Source organism: Siniperca chuatsi, linkage group LG20, assembly GCF_020085105.1.
Source record: "Siniperca chuatsi isolate FFG_IHB_CAS linkage group LG20, ASM2008510v1, whole genome shotgun sequence".
NCBI lineage: Eukaryota > Metazoa > Chordata > Actinopteri > Centrarchiformes > Sinipercidae > Siniperca > Siniperca chuatsi.
This window is the reverse complement of record NC_058061.1, coordinates 5399182-5415106: the sequence shown is the minus strand read 5'-3', so window position 1 is coordinate 5415106 and position 15925 is coordinate 5399182. Positions and strand designations below refer to the sequence as shown.

Sequence of the window (15925 nt, the reverse complement as noted above, 5' to 3'; positions counted from 1 at the left end):
CAGGGAGAAAAAACTGTGCAGTGGTCTCAAAAAACTTTAAAACAAGTTCTGCCAATAGCCAGGCAGCCAACATTTTGGACCAAACCATTCCCAAGGAGGCTGAAACAAAGTTAGAGGGGAAAACACTGCCCACTGAGGACGAAGAGAGCTGCAGCCTCAGCACTACCAGGAACACTTCCTTGTCAGAGCCATCTAGAGCTTCTAGAAGTTCCCGCCCTTCACGCACCTCTACCTCCACCTCCACCTCCACCAGCACCACCACATCAACACCATCTGCTAGAGATGTGAGAGCTGAGGTTGAGCAGGCCAGCAGTGAGAGGATGAGGAGGAGCAGGAGGAAGAGTAGGCGGACACTTGGAGGGAAGGAGCAAGAGCAGAAGGAGAAGGAGGAAGGGAGTCAGGTTGATCAACCAATCACGGCTCCTGTCACGGAGAACAAGACTAGTTTGTAAACTCTTTCTAAACACTTGTTATACTTAATATTTCTCTATGAGATGCATGTAGCTGTTGTGGGTGCTTTGTGATGTGATGTTGTAAGTGTAGCTCTCTTCTTCCTGTCAGTCTTGTTATCTGTCCTGTGCTGTGTGATTTAGACAAAGAGGTAAAGGCTAAGACAGAGAATCAATGACAGAATCAGCAATACCCAAAAGTTTGTCCCTGGATCAAGCAAAATATCTTAAATAAATCATGCTGTTTGATGTTTAAAATCTGTTGGGGAAAGGGGTATCTGTAAATGTGCTATGACAGTGGATTGATTACCTCATTGCTAGTGAGAGTTTTACAACAGATTATAGTGATGTCTTTGGTGCACAGAAAAAAAAAAAGGTACAGGAACTACAATTTCCCTATCAGCAAACACTTTTTAGTTGTCAGTATTGGTTTGCAAGTAAGCACACTTGAGGGGCTAAGTTAAGAGTGAGTATGCATTCCTTTCTATTACTGTGGGGTTTTACAGGCTACCACACACATTCTCACTTTCATCTCACACTACAGATTAAGTTAGCCTTGCACCTCACCACGACACCACACCACTCACTTCCACCCTCAACATGATGAAGACCTAGATGTTGAAGATTGTTTGGGGAAATATGTGACCTTGTGTTTGTTTTGGTCTGCTTGCCTGGTTTGTAGATATCATTTGGTGGTGCTTTTGCTCTTTGAAAACACTGCGAAAACAATTCATTGGCTGAACTTGACAATCAGATGAATGAAAGCTGCACAAGAGTGTGTCAGTGTAGTGAGTCATTCGCAACTTGGTGGAAAACGTAGTGCAGCTGGATTACTTTTGATTTCATGCTGAAGCCAACTGAATTGCTAGTGATGTGATACCAAACTCTTTAACTCTTTGAACCCCCTACTACTACTAATAATACTGAACATCAAATATTTTAGTGTGAAAATATGATGTTTTTCCTTTTCTGGCCTCACAGATCCTCATTCTTTTGATTTTATTTCGTATTATTAGTTGTCTCACTGATGTTCTTTAATAGTGCTAGTCTAAAAGTAGTTACTTCAACAATTGAATTAGATTGATATTTCATGTTACTTACTTGTCCTTGTTAGCCCATCCAGGAGGCATATCTGCATTTCACAAGGCTTAATAATTAAGAGAAAGGAAATAGAATATAGCCCTATGGACAGTTCATTGTAAAACTTAAAGGAATAGTTTGACATTTTGGGAAATACGCTTACGACCAAGAAATTATCCGACACATGTGAAACCACAACTTTTCATTTTTTACACTTTAGTTTTTGTATGGATTAAACAAATGGAACATAACGTGTTAATTAGTGAGCTTTAGAGATGCTGGTAGGCAGATTTCTTTTTACCTTTGGACAGAGCCAGGCTAGCCGTTTCCACAGACAGAGGCATGAGTGGTATCGATCTCCTCATGTAATTCTCAGCAAGAAAGTGATAAGTATTTCCCAAAATGTCGAACTAGCATCCATTATCCAAACTGAATCATTGAGGAGAGTCTGGCCAGAAAAACTTTTAGAGGTGAGACCTGGGACAGTGAGCTAAAGTTAGTCTTTATGTTTGTTAAGTTGCCAACACTACAGGGTTTAATATGAATATTACATCAGAAAATAAAATTAAAAAAACAGACAAAACTCTTTAATTAAGTAGGTATTTATTAACTAGGTATTTAATAGGTCTTATGATTAAACCACATTAATGTCTACAGTCTGAAACAGACAAACTTTCAGTTCACAATCCCAATCTGTTTCTTTCATTAAATGTCATTGATCACCTCTGCGGCCATTTTATAGGACCCATTTTGTGTATCTCTTACTGAGAATCGCATTTAATTAATTTGGGGATTGTTGTCATAATATCACGTTAATTGTTTGTGTCCTGCCCTTCCCTGCTTACTCGCACAGGCCCTCAGAGTCCCTGTGAGAGAACAGACCTCCGCATGGCAATAGTAGCCGACCATCTCGGACTCAGCTGGACTGGTGAGTCTACACACATCTCACTTTTTCACACTCTATAAAACACCCTCAAAAACAAGCATGATGCAATGCAAGAATACGTCTTTATTATGGCAATTGATACAACACAGAGAAACAGTTGAAATGTTGGCGTTAAATCAGTTTCATCTCAATACCATTAGTTTTACAATGTTTGTTGCCATCTGGTGGACATATAGTATAAAAATGTCTTAACTGAGCAGTACTGCAGTGGAATTTCTACATCATCATCACTAAACATATGATACAACATGAAAGTACGAAAATTCTCGAAACTCGGATTGCATTGTAATGTTTTAAAATAATTGTTAAAATTTAAACTTATGCACCTCATGATGAGACATATTAGGGGTTCAGGGGTTGAAAAATATATAGATAATAAATGTATTATTAATTTTAATATCAAAAAGCTTTTATAGCAATGTATTTATATTATTCCATGTCATGTATCTGAGTGTGTGTGAGGGGAACAGTAAGAGGATTTTATGTTTATATTGTACTTGAGCAGCGATAAGGGTGTGGCCTCTGCAGTTTAGTCCAAGCCTGACCACCTGCACTGCAGTACTGCCCCACGCCTGCCTGCATGTGTGTTAGAGTGGGCGTCACCGTGTCTGTATGTGAGTGAGTGAGTGAGTGAGTGAGTGAGTGAGTGAGTGAGTGAGAGAGAGTACACAGTAATTGTGTGTACACAGGCATCCATCTGAAGTGTGTATGAGTGTGAATAGTTGTAGTTGCGTGCCTGTCTGTCCAGTGCAGTGACAGAGTGAGTGCTCAGTAGAGAAAAGGAATCTAATCCATATTTAATGTATGTTCCTGTTGCAGAGCTGCAGTGTAGTAGATCTGCTGAACATTATGTTCTCATGGTTTTAAATTAATAGCCAGTATGCTTGTCTGTACAACAAGCAGCATTTCACTGCTTTATTAGCTTTAGACTGTGTTTGATAGTGTTTGGCAGTTACAATCATTTTGCAAATGAGCACTCAGGAAATAAATAAAAATATAAGAATTGACACAAATCATGTCCATTACCTCTTGTTTCAAAAACAATCAAGTGTAGCTTGTAACATGATAAAAAAAAACCTGCTGCAAACCTGAAATCTAAATTAAAATGCCTCATTCTTCATATATCTTTTCTAGCTAATTATCCCGTTGCTGTTTTTCTGCATTTCTGTCCCCTGTGGCATCGATTTGTTTACACCACATATGATGCGTCAGCAGCAGCTCGTCATCAGATAACTGACTTACTGTTTTCTAAAGTTTCTCTTTAGTGACTAAAGTCACTCCCTTTTGCAATGTTGTGATTATTTTTTCTAATCTGTCAGCCGCTGACAGATGCCACTTGATGGATGATAAATCACAGTGCCTCATTGTCATTGACATTTTTAGCACAGGTTACCTCAATAGAAAGAGACTCGTATGCCTTGCAATGTTAGTGCCAAGGCAGACCCGTTAAGCAACAAAGGACTGCATCTTTATGTTTTTAGTTCAAGAATAGTGTTTTTTGTGGCGTTTGTTGCTGTTACAGAGCTGGCCAGGGAGCTGGAATTCTCTGTGGACGAGATCAACTTCATCAGAGTGGAGAACCCCAATTCCCTGACAGCACAGAGCTTCACGCTCCTAAAGAAATGGGTGCACAGGGACGGTAAAAATGCCACAAGTAAGCAGTGTGTGTTTGTGTGTGCCTGTACTGTATGTATGTTTGACGGAGAGAAATGGATATGACCATTATAGTTCATATCCAGGTCTTCTTCTCCCAGCTGACATTCTCGTATATCAGAATGCATATTTCTAGTTTATGAAAAAAAATGAATAAATATAACAGACAATATCAAGGTTTTGTGGTATTACAACATGACGTGAAACAAATTCCTGTAAATTACATTTCTCTGTCTCTCTCTCCTCTCTAGCGGATGCTTTAACTGCGGTGCTGACTAAGATCAATCGGTTGGATATTGTGACTTTGCTGGAAGGGCCCATATTTGACTACGGTAACATTTCAGGCACACGCTGCTTTGCCGATGATAACGCAGTATTCCCGGATCAGTCCGATGGTAAAGTGTAGCCCACCCTAGATGAACTCTCAGTCTATCTCTCAGTCTATCCCTTCACCCTTCTTCACCTCCTCTCTCAGCTAGATAGTCAGACCTGACTGTGTAAACCAATACAGAACCAATCAGGCTTGACCAAACAATGGATGTTAATTAGAATTTAACCAAAATGACTTAATGCTCCAGCAGGTTCATTGAGCTCATATCAGTTAATGGACCATCAGGTAATAATAGCATTAGAATCGTCTATCGAGCAGTCACCCCAGTCAGCTTGTTAGTTTTCCAACACTGGGCAGTGCAATTCATTTGTAGCACTCAGTCATTGGAATGTTAATGGCAAGTGATAGATTTTTGGGTGAATATTAATACATTTTTAAAATTTCTATAAAATCTGTACCATTTTGGGTGCATGACACTTTTTAGTATGTGTGACTGTTTTTATAAATTTTTCAAAAGCATGATCCTGAAGCAAATGTAAGCCGCTAATGAACTGGTGTCTCCGTCCCATCTGATAAATGTATCGATAAACTTAGTCAATGAAGCACATTTTTCAGATGGGTTAGGGCGCTGGCTCATAATTTGGTTTGACAATAGTTATGTTTATGTGTATGTTACAAGTTTAGAATTTTAACTGATACCGAACACATCTCGTTTTGTCAATTCTGTGTCATATGCTATTAAAAAATACATAAAAACATAATTATAACAACCACTTCTAATAATGGCATGTTTGCTTTAAGCAGTATGACAAGTCTTTCTCTCTTTCTAACTTTCTCTCTCTCCTCTTAATGAAAATGAACCAGTGTTCTCTGATTCTGACAGACCCAATGAGGGACATTTTAGAACTTTGATGAGATTGTGCCTTTTGTTACAGATAGTTGATTTTGAAATATACAGTATGTTACAAGTTGAGAAGCAATTAGCCTTTTTATCACTCTGGAAGTAAGGCACATTAACAATTTTCTCATAAGCCTATATATACAAACATCTTCTTCACATCAAAAGCGACAGTATAAACAGTATATAAAGTAGTTAAAATAAGCTCCACCTCGACCAACTACAACACTGAAATGCTTCTTACATGTTATAGCATCAGTAATAACAATCAAATAATAGAATATATAATAATGAACAGGACCATCCTGCTGCAGAATGAGTACCATTTAACTAGTTTTGTTACTTTAAGTACACTTGCTGTTAATACTTCTCTATTTGAATGCAGGACTTGACATTTGTTTCCACTGCTTTTATAGAACCATCATTTGGTCTGCATATGTATCCCATCATATAATTTAAGAAAGGTATCCAACCAGCATATAACTGTACATTTTTCCATTGTTGTTCCTTTGTTTGTCAATGAAACAAGGAAATGAAGACCCCCTGTCAAATCAAATTAGTTCTCTTTAGTAATTAGTAGATGACCCTACAGAACTAGCCAGTGTTAGCCAGGCACACTTTAAAGACAAACTTCTGAAATGGGCCTCATTGCCAATCTGCCAATCAATTAGGTTTCTGAAAGTCATCTTAACACAAGGGTCAGTGTTATTATTGCTTTGAATAGCAGGTGATCTTTTTGAAAAGATGATTTAAAGTGAAACCAACATTTAACAGACAAAGAAAAATTAACAAAATGCATGGCTATGGCTTTGTGTGAGAGGCTGCCTGCTCCGATGTTGTTGGCTTACAGCAATACACTTTTAACACTCTTCAAATGGGTGGAGCCTTCTCAACACATGCACATGAGTGTTTTTGCATAGCACATGTTGATCAGGATGTGCTCTGTCCCAGATGATACTCACAGCTGGGTTGAAAATGAAACACCTTTTTCCAAAGTGTACAGTGTATAATCATGCTTCTGTGTCACTGCTGTTAGCTGTACTGTACCTGTCATCTCCTGGGTTCCTCCGAGCCTCCCAGCCTCTACACTCCGCTGTAGCTTCTCCTGCTTTGAGACCAGCAGACTGCCCGCCTCTGCCTCCGCCTCCTCCTCCTCCTCTCTGCTCTTCTTGCTTCTGAGTGACTAACTCCTACAGCAAATTCCCTTGTCAGTGCTAAGCACCACTAACCAACTAATTTCCACCAATGGCTACCTTTTGCTAACTTTAACAGCTTCTGGATTCAATCGTAGCTTCTGCTTTTACCCTCGGTCGGCACTAACAGCTGTCATGTAGAGAGCTAGCAATCTTAAGCCTCTTCGGCGAGGGTTGCAGATCTCTCCTGCCTACCTCTGCACTAACTGGATGACATAGCATATCCCTAACTATATGGCCCTTTCAACAGGACTGTAACTTTGATGGGGACACCAAGGTCATGTCGATATTACTACTGGGAATGCGGGGGTTTTAATGGGCCTGAGGAAGATTTTGACTAAATTAAGTATACTCAAAACTCCCACCACGCAATGCACAACGGAAATACAGGAGCTGCTTACAGCTGCAAAAAATTTGAATAAATTGCCAAATGTGGTGAGACAGCTCAAAAACAAATCTTGAAAACAAAATAATAAGTATTAAATTGTTAGGAAGACATTTTACTTTAGAAGTTTAATTAGCAGTGACATTCGAAAGGCGCAGTTTGACTGCTGTCCAATGTATTTGTGACATATTATATCTTTTCTTGTTAGTACAAAATATATGATATATATATATATATAGTATATACTGTATATAATTAGTGTGTAGTATGGGCTAGCCAAAAATGTCTTAGAGAGTGTGGGGTTGCCCTGGGGAAATTTGGTCTAATGACCTCAGTATTTATAAAATCCTGGCTACGACTCGGCCTTTCAGCATTTCCATTTCCCATCTTACTTCTTCTTTGTTCCTCTGTGAAAATGAATTTGCAGCTCAGCAAACTTTAGACCTCCCTAGATCCCAAAACCTGTACTCATGCAAGACAAAGCCAGAATGTGAATTTTGCTCCCTTATTTATACTCTCCTCTACTGCTTTCCTTGCTGTTCGAAAAGATGCTGTTGACTAAGAAGCCTATTCTTACTTATCAACAATCCCTTGACTCCGGTGTGCAATATCTTCTGCAGCTTCTAAAACATTAAGCCTTCATCAATCACAAGTTCACTTCACTGTCTGTGCATTTATCTGTTTTTCGGTTTATATATGGTGTTTGTCTTTTCATCCAAGTCTTGTCTAACAGTTGTTCTGGGGTTTTTTTTGTCTCTTGTGAACTGTGATAATTGTAATAGCTCCAAAACTTCTTAGGTCTCCTACTTTCCTCCTGTGTTCTCAAACGTCTCAGCCTGTCGCTCTTCTCCATACTACTCCTTCCCCCTCTTCCTCTCCTTCCTTTCATCCCAGTTATATCACCTCTTCCTCTTTCCCCTCCCCTCCTGCTGTCCCTTCTCCCTCCTCTGTCTTTCACTTCCCGTCTCCCCCTTCCACACCTCCTGTTTACCTCCTGCCTGTCGCTCCTGTTCTCCCTCACTTTGTCGCTCTGCCTCACTCCTCGTCTCTTCCCTCCTCACCCCAAAGCTCAGGTCACTGCTCTTCGTTCTTCTCTCCTCCTCAATTTATTCCTCATCACCTCCTTCCCTCTGCCCTCTGTCTGCCCTTGTCTCCTTCCTCCTCCTCCATTTCTCCTCTTGTTCTTCACCCTCCTCCACCTGTTAAATCGTCTCCCCTTTTCCCTCTCCTCCCCCTTCTTGCACTTCCCTCCCCATGTCTGGTCCCCTGTCACCTTCTCCAGTTTATTTTCCCCTTTCTCCTCCTTTGCCCTCTGTGCCATTGTCTTCTCCCCCTCCCTCCTTAATATGTGCCTCCTTTCCTCCTCCACTTCCTCCCACTTCTACACTTCTCCCCTTTTCTTCCCCTTCATCCTCTCCCCTTCCTGCTAATTCCCTTCCTTCTCCCCTACCTCATTGTTTCCCTTCTCTGCTAAATCATCACTCTCCTCCTCCCCCTTCACTTCCAACCTCCCCTCCACCCTCTCCCCTCCCTCCTGGTGTCCCTTCTTACTTCAGACGGGATCTTTCTGTTCCTGAGGTCTACATTTAGCCTGTTTGTTGCTCTGCTCCTCTCTGCCTTTTGTTGAAATCAACACAACTAACCTATCTGAATTCTACTCAGGCTTTTGCTCATACTTTTGCTCAATTATTGACATAATTAGTGAGACAATGAGCTGAAGTCAGGCTTGTTTTAAAGTGCTATAATGAAGACCCCCTCATTAATTTCACTACTGTTGCATTTTAATTGAAATCAGTAACTCTGAGTCTGAGACGGGGTCTGACGTTAAGTGCTTTTACAAAAGGCATAGCTGACTTAAGTGCCAGTTTGAAATCTATCCAGGAACTACAACAGTTCCTGAGGAACTGTGCAGATGACATTAGTGTGACTGAATGTTCATGTAAAATTTATATAAATACAGTTTATGTGAAGTTTCTATCTTCTGTCTTTATATTCTGTTTCCATCTCTTTGTGATCTGGTCATGTGTCTTACCCTGTAGTGCTGGTACAGAAGTCACACACGAGTCCCCACGTGTTTGAGAAAGCAAACATTAAATAGCTGCTTATTTACGCATCTAGCAAATACAGAGCAACATTAGCATCCATTTTGGGCCGTGCTTGTTCTGCTGCCCTGTGCCATGGGCCAAAAAAAACAGTTAATGCGGCTTTAAAGGGTATTTGGGTTACACCTGTGTGACTTTTGACCTTTAGATGTTACAAGTGTTTCTCATTTCGTCACCTCCACCACTCTACCTCTCCTTCCCTCCCTCCCTCCCTCCCTCCCTCCTTTCCTCCCCTCTTTTTTCTTTCCCTCCCTCTTCAATCCCCTTGCCCTCTAATCCTTTACTCCTGCCATCCACCCAGGATACCACAATATAGAGCTGGAGCTGCAAACCCCCTCAGACCTGAACTACGAGCCCCCCACCCCACTGCGCTCAGACGACTTCTTTAGCGAGGGCGATGCTAGCGCAGACTCCCCTAGCAAGACCATGCTTACTAGACCTAGCGAACTCTCTCTCACTCAGACCACCAGTACCTCCAGCAGTGACCCCCTCACCGTTGCCCCAGCCACCGGCTCCAATGCCCCACAGCCCCCCATTGTTGGGGCCGAAGATACAACCTTGACCACAGGAGAAAGAGGGATGTCTGCAGAGGAAAAGACAGGGCTGGTTTCTTATGAGAGGCCGGATAATGACAGAAGGGCAGTAGAGCAATCAGGAAAGGGAACAGACAGGCATGCTGAGGCCTTAGAGAAAGAACTGAAGGCAGGGCAAGGAGTTGTTTTAGAGCGTCAGGGAGGAAACCAAAAAGAGGATGCTGCCTCAGACACTGGTCATGGAAATGGAAGGCAGGAAGAAGAAGAAGAGGAGGAGGAGATGACCCAGGAGAGGCTGCAGAGTCTACTGGAGGATATAAAGCTGGAGGGAGGCTTGGAGGATGAGGAGATCTCAGAGGAGAGGGTGAATGCAATCCTCGAACAAGTACAGCAAGCAGAAAAAGACGTGTATTCAGTTCCAGGCTGGACAAGTGAGACGTCCGACGTGATCGCAGAGTCGGCAGCCCCTGGCCACAGCCCCGGCACTGAGGAGGGCAGGTAGGGTTTGTTTTTATTCTGAGGACCTGTTTCTCTACCATTTTTCTGTTTACATATGTACACCCCAAGTCAGTCCAGCAGTTCTGTGACAGCATCTCAATTTATCTCCTAACTATATTTCACTCCCCCAGCCCTGACAGTTTGGCTGATTCATTAGAGCAGCCCCCGGCTCAGACCGACAGACAGAATGGAGGTCACGGTGACGAAACCAGGGAAGGAAAGGAAAAGGAGAACAAGAGGAAGGGACCTCAGGAGGACAGCAGCACAGTGGGACCAAGCAGAGGACGGGAGGAGGGAGGTGAAAGGTCCCAGCACAAAGTCCAGGTGAGAGGCAGTTAACAATTTTATATTTACTTTCTTATGTTTTCTTGAAATTCATGCACAAACACACACCGTGATTTCTGTAGGCTTTGAAAAAATCTTTTTGTTATAACTCAAGGCCTAATAAAATCCTTGTGTACTGTTATTTGCAGCCTTTAAAGCCTTCAATTCAAAAATTGGTCCAATATTTCATTTTCACTTTAACCATTTAAATAATTCCACAAAGTCATAAATTAACGACACATGCACACACTGGGATCATTAATGTTACACTGCTACTGGGCTGCCTTTGTCAGGGGAGTGTTAGAGCTGACAAGTCCGGCTCTGATGAGGAGACCACTGTCACCACCAGGGTGTACCGCAGAAGAGTCATACTCAAGGTGTGTGAGGCCTGGTGTGTGGACAGCTCTAGGCAGAGTGAACATGCATAAGCTCTGTCACAGAGATAGACAGAAAGATTGTTAACAAAAGTTACGTGCTGCGCTGGTGTGCGTTTGACAGCGTTTGTGTGTTTTATAGAATGAAAGTAAGAGAGTGTGTTTGTGTGTGGCTATAGAGTTTTTAAGTAAGACAATGTGATAGAAAGAGTGTACCATACAGTGGGTTTCCATCCAACTGTTTTTTTGCGAATTTTCAATTTGCACATTAAAAAAAAACTGGGTGGAAACACTGAAGTAGAAAGTATCACAAAAACGTTTTACGTTTGGCTGCGGTGGAAGAGTTTGCGAGTAGATAAACACACAATGCGACAAAGTGCAATGGAATCAGACTTAGTGAATAAATCATGACGTACATGACGCATGTGACTTAAACGTCCACTCAAGCTTTGGTTCCACTGAAGAGAAGAAAACTAGCAGCAGATGAGGAGACTGTAACGTTACTCAAATTAATACATGAAACAAACATAAATGCCATATTTCCATCAAGTTTCCACTTTGGCACCCGACAGGAGTATTAGCACCAGCAGCTGTTTATCATGATTGGCCCAGCTCCTAATTATTCGCATAACGGTAGTTACATTAATTCACATTTTCTTTAGCAGATTTTCTAGAAATTCTGTCAAAAATTGCGTTACATTTGGATGGAAACTTAACGCAACTATAGTTGTATAGGAGAGTGAGGGACAGTGAGATGTATGTATGTGGATGTTTAGCCTTGCTATAGCATGAAGTGCTACTCACTGCTTGTTGGTGTGAGCCGCTACACCACCAGCCATGCTGTTTGGTGTTTGGCATTGCTACCTGGTTGGTGGACTGTTGATTGTGCTGCGTGTTTGGCTCATATATAGAGTATAATACTATTTGTAAGATTAATCCTGAGGCTGGATTTCCACAGGAGCAGATAATCTGGTAAATTTAAACCCCTTCTGATGGGTGGCAGATGGCCTTATGGTGGTAGTTAATGTTTTATCCCCACAACATTCAATGTGTCCCATCAAAATGTCCTCAAACAAGACCCCTTCCATGTTTGCTCACTCTTAATTCAAAAATGGATAACCGCATTAAGTATTTGCTGAAATTGTAATGTACAAAACATTTTACGAGCTGCATCTAACAGTTATTTGGAAAATCTAGGAAATATTCACAGTTAAGAACCTGGAGAGAATTTGGGCATTTTTTCTAAAAGAACAACTCAAACCGATTAACCAATTATCAAAATTGTTGCTGATTAATGTTTTTGGTCGATTGACTAATCGTTGCAGCTCTAAGCTACAGATGATCTGTCTGTGTAAATGGAGCCTCGTTTTTGAGCTGACGGTGTTAATACATTTGTGTGGTCTTTATTGTTGAATGAGGAAATTTCAGTCAGCAGCATAGCAGCAGAGTTTGCAGCTGCAGCTTTTTCTTGGGGGTCTGCATCCTCTTGAAGCTGTTGGACAGAGTTTTGCAGTGACTGACATGATTTTACAGTATATTAATAAATGAAATTGCTTTCACACCTCTATGATAAATCCAGGTAAAACAATAAACCATAGTTTGTGTTACAAAGCCATATTTACGTGTTGAGACTGCTTGTGTAATGCACTAACATTAGTTGGGTTTCCACATTGTCCCAAACAGTCTTACCTTACTAAAACGCAAAATATCAGTTAAATAAAAATTTAAATGAGCAAAACATTTTTACATCTTCAGAGCACCCTAAGAAGTCATGCTATCAGTCCCTCACAGATGAACACTATCAAGGATTTTAGTTTTAGATTATGTTTTTATCTATCTGAGAATTTGTACTAATCAAACTGCACTAAAAAAAACCTTGAACTGCTTCAGTCTTCATTACTATTAATCTTGGTTTTTCAGATCTTTATTCATGATTTTAACAGTGGGAAACCCATCGGCTGCGGCAGGCAGGCTGACGTCTGTTTGGAAATGTTCTCTATTTTCTAAATAACCAGATGAATAACAGTCTTACAGATAACCTCTCAAACCTCTTCCCAACCTGTACCTCCACCCGTCCCATCCTCCCATCTCTCACTCCTCCATCCCACCTTTAAACCTTCACCTCAGGGAGAGGAGGCCAAAAACATTCCTGGAGAGTCTGTGACGGAGGAGCAGTTCACAGATGAAGACGGGAATCTGGTCACCAGAAAAGTAACCATCCTCGCTCTCCTCCATTACCTGTCGCATCTTTATCCTACAGCACACACACACACACACACACACACACACACACACACACACACGTTTCCCCAGTAATATTGAAGCTTTTTGAAATAATTAAAAAAATCTGTCAGCTGAAACCAGTGTCACGAGGATGCTGACAGACACAGATGCAAGTATCAAACTGTATCACATGGCATCTCATACACCTACACACATACACACTTCTATGTACCATCCTCACCCTCCTTTCCATTATTTCTCCTCACAAAATGCTTTCCTGCTTCCCTCCCCCACCTCTTCCCCCTGACGTACTTCTGCCCCCTACAGGTGATCAGAAAGGTGGTGCGCCGTGTGGTCAACATGGAGGAAAGGATGGAAAGTGAAGGCGAAACTGTTACAGAAGAAGGAGCTGGTGTTGGTGGTGGTGTAGCGACAGGTGCTGCTTCTTCAGCAGGAGCAGCAGCAGCAGGAGCCACAGGGGGGAAGGGCAAGAAGAGGGGGAAGCGCTCCCGACAGGGCCACAAGGCCGAGGAGGCCCAGAGAGGGAAAACTGAGGTTGGCGTTAAAACCAACCGCCTAACTTAGTCAACTGAGCTATCCTGGCCCACTTACACCTGCATGAAGCTGTAATTGTGTGTAAACACTCAATCAAATCAGCCAAACCTCAGAGGATTAACACCAAACTCTGCAGCTCTACGCGGCTTTTAGCTCATTGTTTTGTGTTTTCAACCTACACCTTTTCACCGCTCTGATCCACCTCAGCCCAAATATAAAAACCATCAGCACTTGTTTGTAGGAAAGTACCAGCAGAGTGTATGCTACCTGTCCAGCACAAAACAGCAAAGAGCTGAAGTAAACTAGTGGCGGTGAAGAAAGTTTGTGCTAAGAGTTTGTGCACCAAGTGAGGACCAGGGTAGGCCAGTTGGTTCATATTCAAGGCCCTCTTGCACATTAGTTTAAGTATTCTCTGAGTTGATCTTGGCCTAAAGAGCACTTTTGATCCTGGTTTAACTGGAGTAAAATATTTCAGCTTCAGCTACAGGCTAGTTTAGCTAAATCCTGCTCTGGAGCAAAGTTATGCCAGGATGAGTCTACATTTTTTTAAGATGGTCACTGTGTTAAATTAGGAGACGATGGCGCCTAAACTTCCTGCCATAACTTAGCCAAGACACGTCAGACGACACGTTAAACCCTGACCAGTCATAGCACAAACTACATGTCGAGCTACGGTGATCAGGCAGGAGGGGCCCCAGACAGACTTCCCAGATCAACAATAATCCATCCACTTGTTTTTAAATATCTACAGAGTGAAAACATTGTTTTTCACGTTGGTTTGGTTTGACTGGAGCGCTTTTAATTACGACATCTTGTTACGCCCTCTTTTTCTGCAACGTTATAATGGCACCAGACTGGAGAATTAGCGCCACCAGCTGTTTATCTCAATGAACCAACTCCTAATATTCACATAACAGTAGTGGATGGAAACGTACATTCATTTTCATTAACTTTTGCAGATTTTCTTTGGTTGAAATATGCGCTGCATTTGAATGGAAACTTGGCTAAAGACAATATTAAAGTAAACGAGAGCAAAAAAGGGCAAACTAAATCTGGCGTGCGAGTATATTGTTGTGGCCTCATGATGCATGACATGGAGTAAAATGACAAATTGTCTTTCCCAATACTCATTTTCATTCTCGCCACTGCACATCTGTAGGATCAGGCCATTATTGGGTGCATATTGTATAGTCTGATCTCAGCATTAATCTGAGCTCTTTGCTTGTTATGCTACTGTGAAACAATGGTTTGCAGTTTGTGAAGTGCTGTGTAATGGAGTAGCAGGGTCAATACAACGGCCTTACTGTCTGTATACATGTCGTGCAGTTTGCAGTGGTTGTGTTCTGCTGTTTGTGTTTCCTCTGTACTCCAGTGTATCAGTAGTACTGGCTCGTTGATTGGGCTTGAGAACTATATATTGTGTTTCAACTAATAGTTATAAAAAAAGTTATTTTTTCTCTCTTTTAACATGTATTGATGCATGTGTGATTTTGTTTGCAAATGTACAGAAGTAGTTATTTTAACATCCTTTTTACTCTCCTTAAACTCGTCTCTCTTCCAGCATGCTGCCTGTGATCTCCTGATGTACAGTAGTGGAACTGAACTGTGCTTCATTAACACACATGGGTCATAGTCAGCCTGAGCACAACACTAATGTGTTTCTTTCTCTCTCTCTCTTTTTTTTACCTCTTTGTTTTTCTGTCTCTTGATGAATTTCCCTGCTTTCCTCGTTCTCTCTCTGCCAAGCCTGGAGACCGCGCCAGCAAGAAAGAAGGGAAGAAGAGTCAGTCATAACAGTAGAGCTCTCAACTAAACCAGGTAACAGGCTAATACCTTGAATTCTGACTATTTGCCATTCATCAAGTCAATAAATACCAATCTGTAACTGTATCTGTGAAATGGTTCACAATTTTGCTCTAAATGTAAACTAAATGTATTTTAAGATTAATTATGCAACAAAACTGTCTTTTTGGAAATGTAAAATTGCAACTAGTGCATTAAGGAAGAGTTTGACATTTTAGGAAATATGTTTATTTGCCTGCTTGCTGAGAGTTAGACGAGAAGATTAACACCACTCTCATGTCTGTACGGTAATTAGCTTATTGATTAATTAGTGATCAGCATTATGCTTAGCATAAAGACTGGAAGCAGGAGGAAACAGCTAGCCTGGCTCTGTCCAAAGAAAAAAAAAATACACCTACCAACACCTCTAAAGCTCACTAATAAACATATTGTATCTTTTTTGTTTGTTTAATCTGTACAAAAACTGACCCCTGCTTCCAGTCTTTATGCTAAGCTAAGCTAATCGGCTGCTGGCTCTAGTTTCATATTTACCATACAGACATGAGAGTGGTATCAATCTTCTAATCTAACTCTCAGCA

The 15925-nt window shown here is 41.4% G+C and overlaps 1 protein-coding gene across 50 annotated transcripts in view; it reads left to right on the top strand.

Annotated features, from left to right (window-relative positions):
* Nucleotides 1–15925, top strand: part of LOC122867843 (ankyrin-3-like) — a 167595-nt gene that overhangs the window by 149695 nt on the left and 1975 nt on the right. For 42 of the 50 annotated variants that reach the window (XM_044179149.1, XM_044179143.1, XM_044179156.1 and 39 more), the window contains 9 exons: nt 2383–2457; nt 3998–4129; nt 4380–4523; nt 9339–10068; nt 10200–10392; nt 10686–10769; nt 12894–12977; nt 13317–13544; nt 15291–15362. In XM_044179149.1, coding sequence (XP_044035084.1) covers nt 2383–2457; nt 3998–4129; nt 4380–4523; nt 9339–10068; nt 10200–10392; nt 10686–10769; nt 12894–12977; nt 13317–13544; nt 15291–15338 — 1718 coding nt within the window. In that variant the 3' untranslated portion in view covers nt 15339–15362. The remainder of the gene's footprint in view (nt 1–2382; nt 2458–3997; nt 4130–4379; nt 4524–9338; nt 10069–10199; nt 10393–10685; nt 10770–12893; nt 12978–13316; nt 13545–15290; nt 15363–15925) is intronic. The other 8 variants (XM_044179168.1, XM_044179188.1, XM_044179170.1 and 5 more) reach the window with 7 other exon arrangements.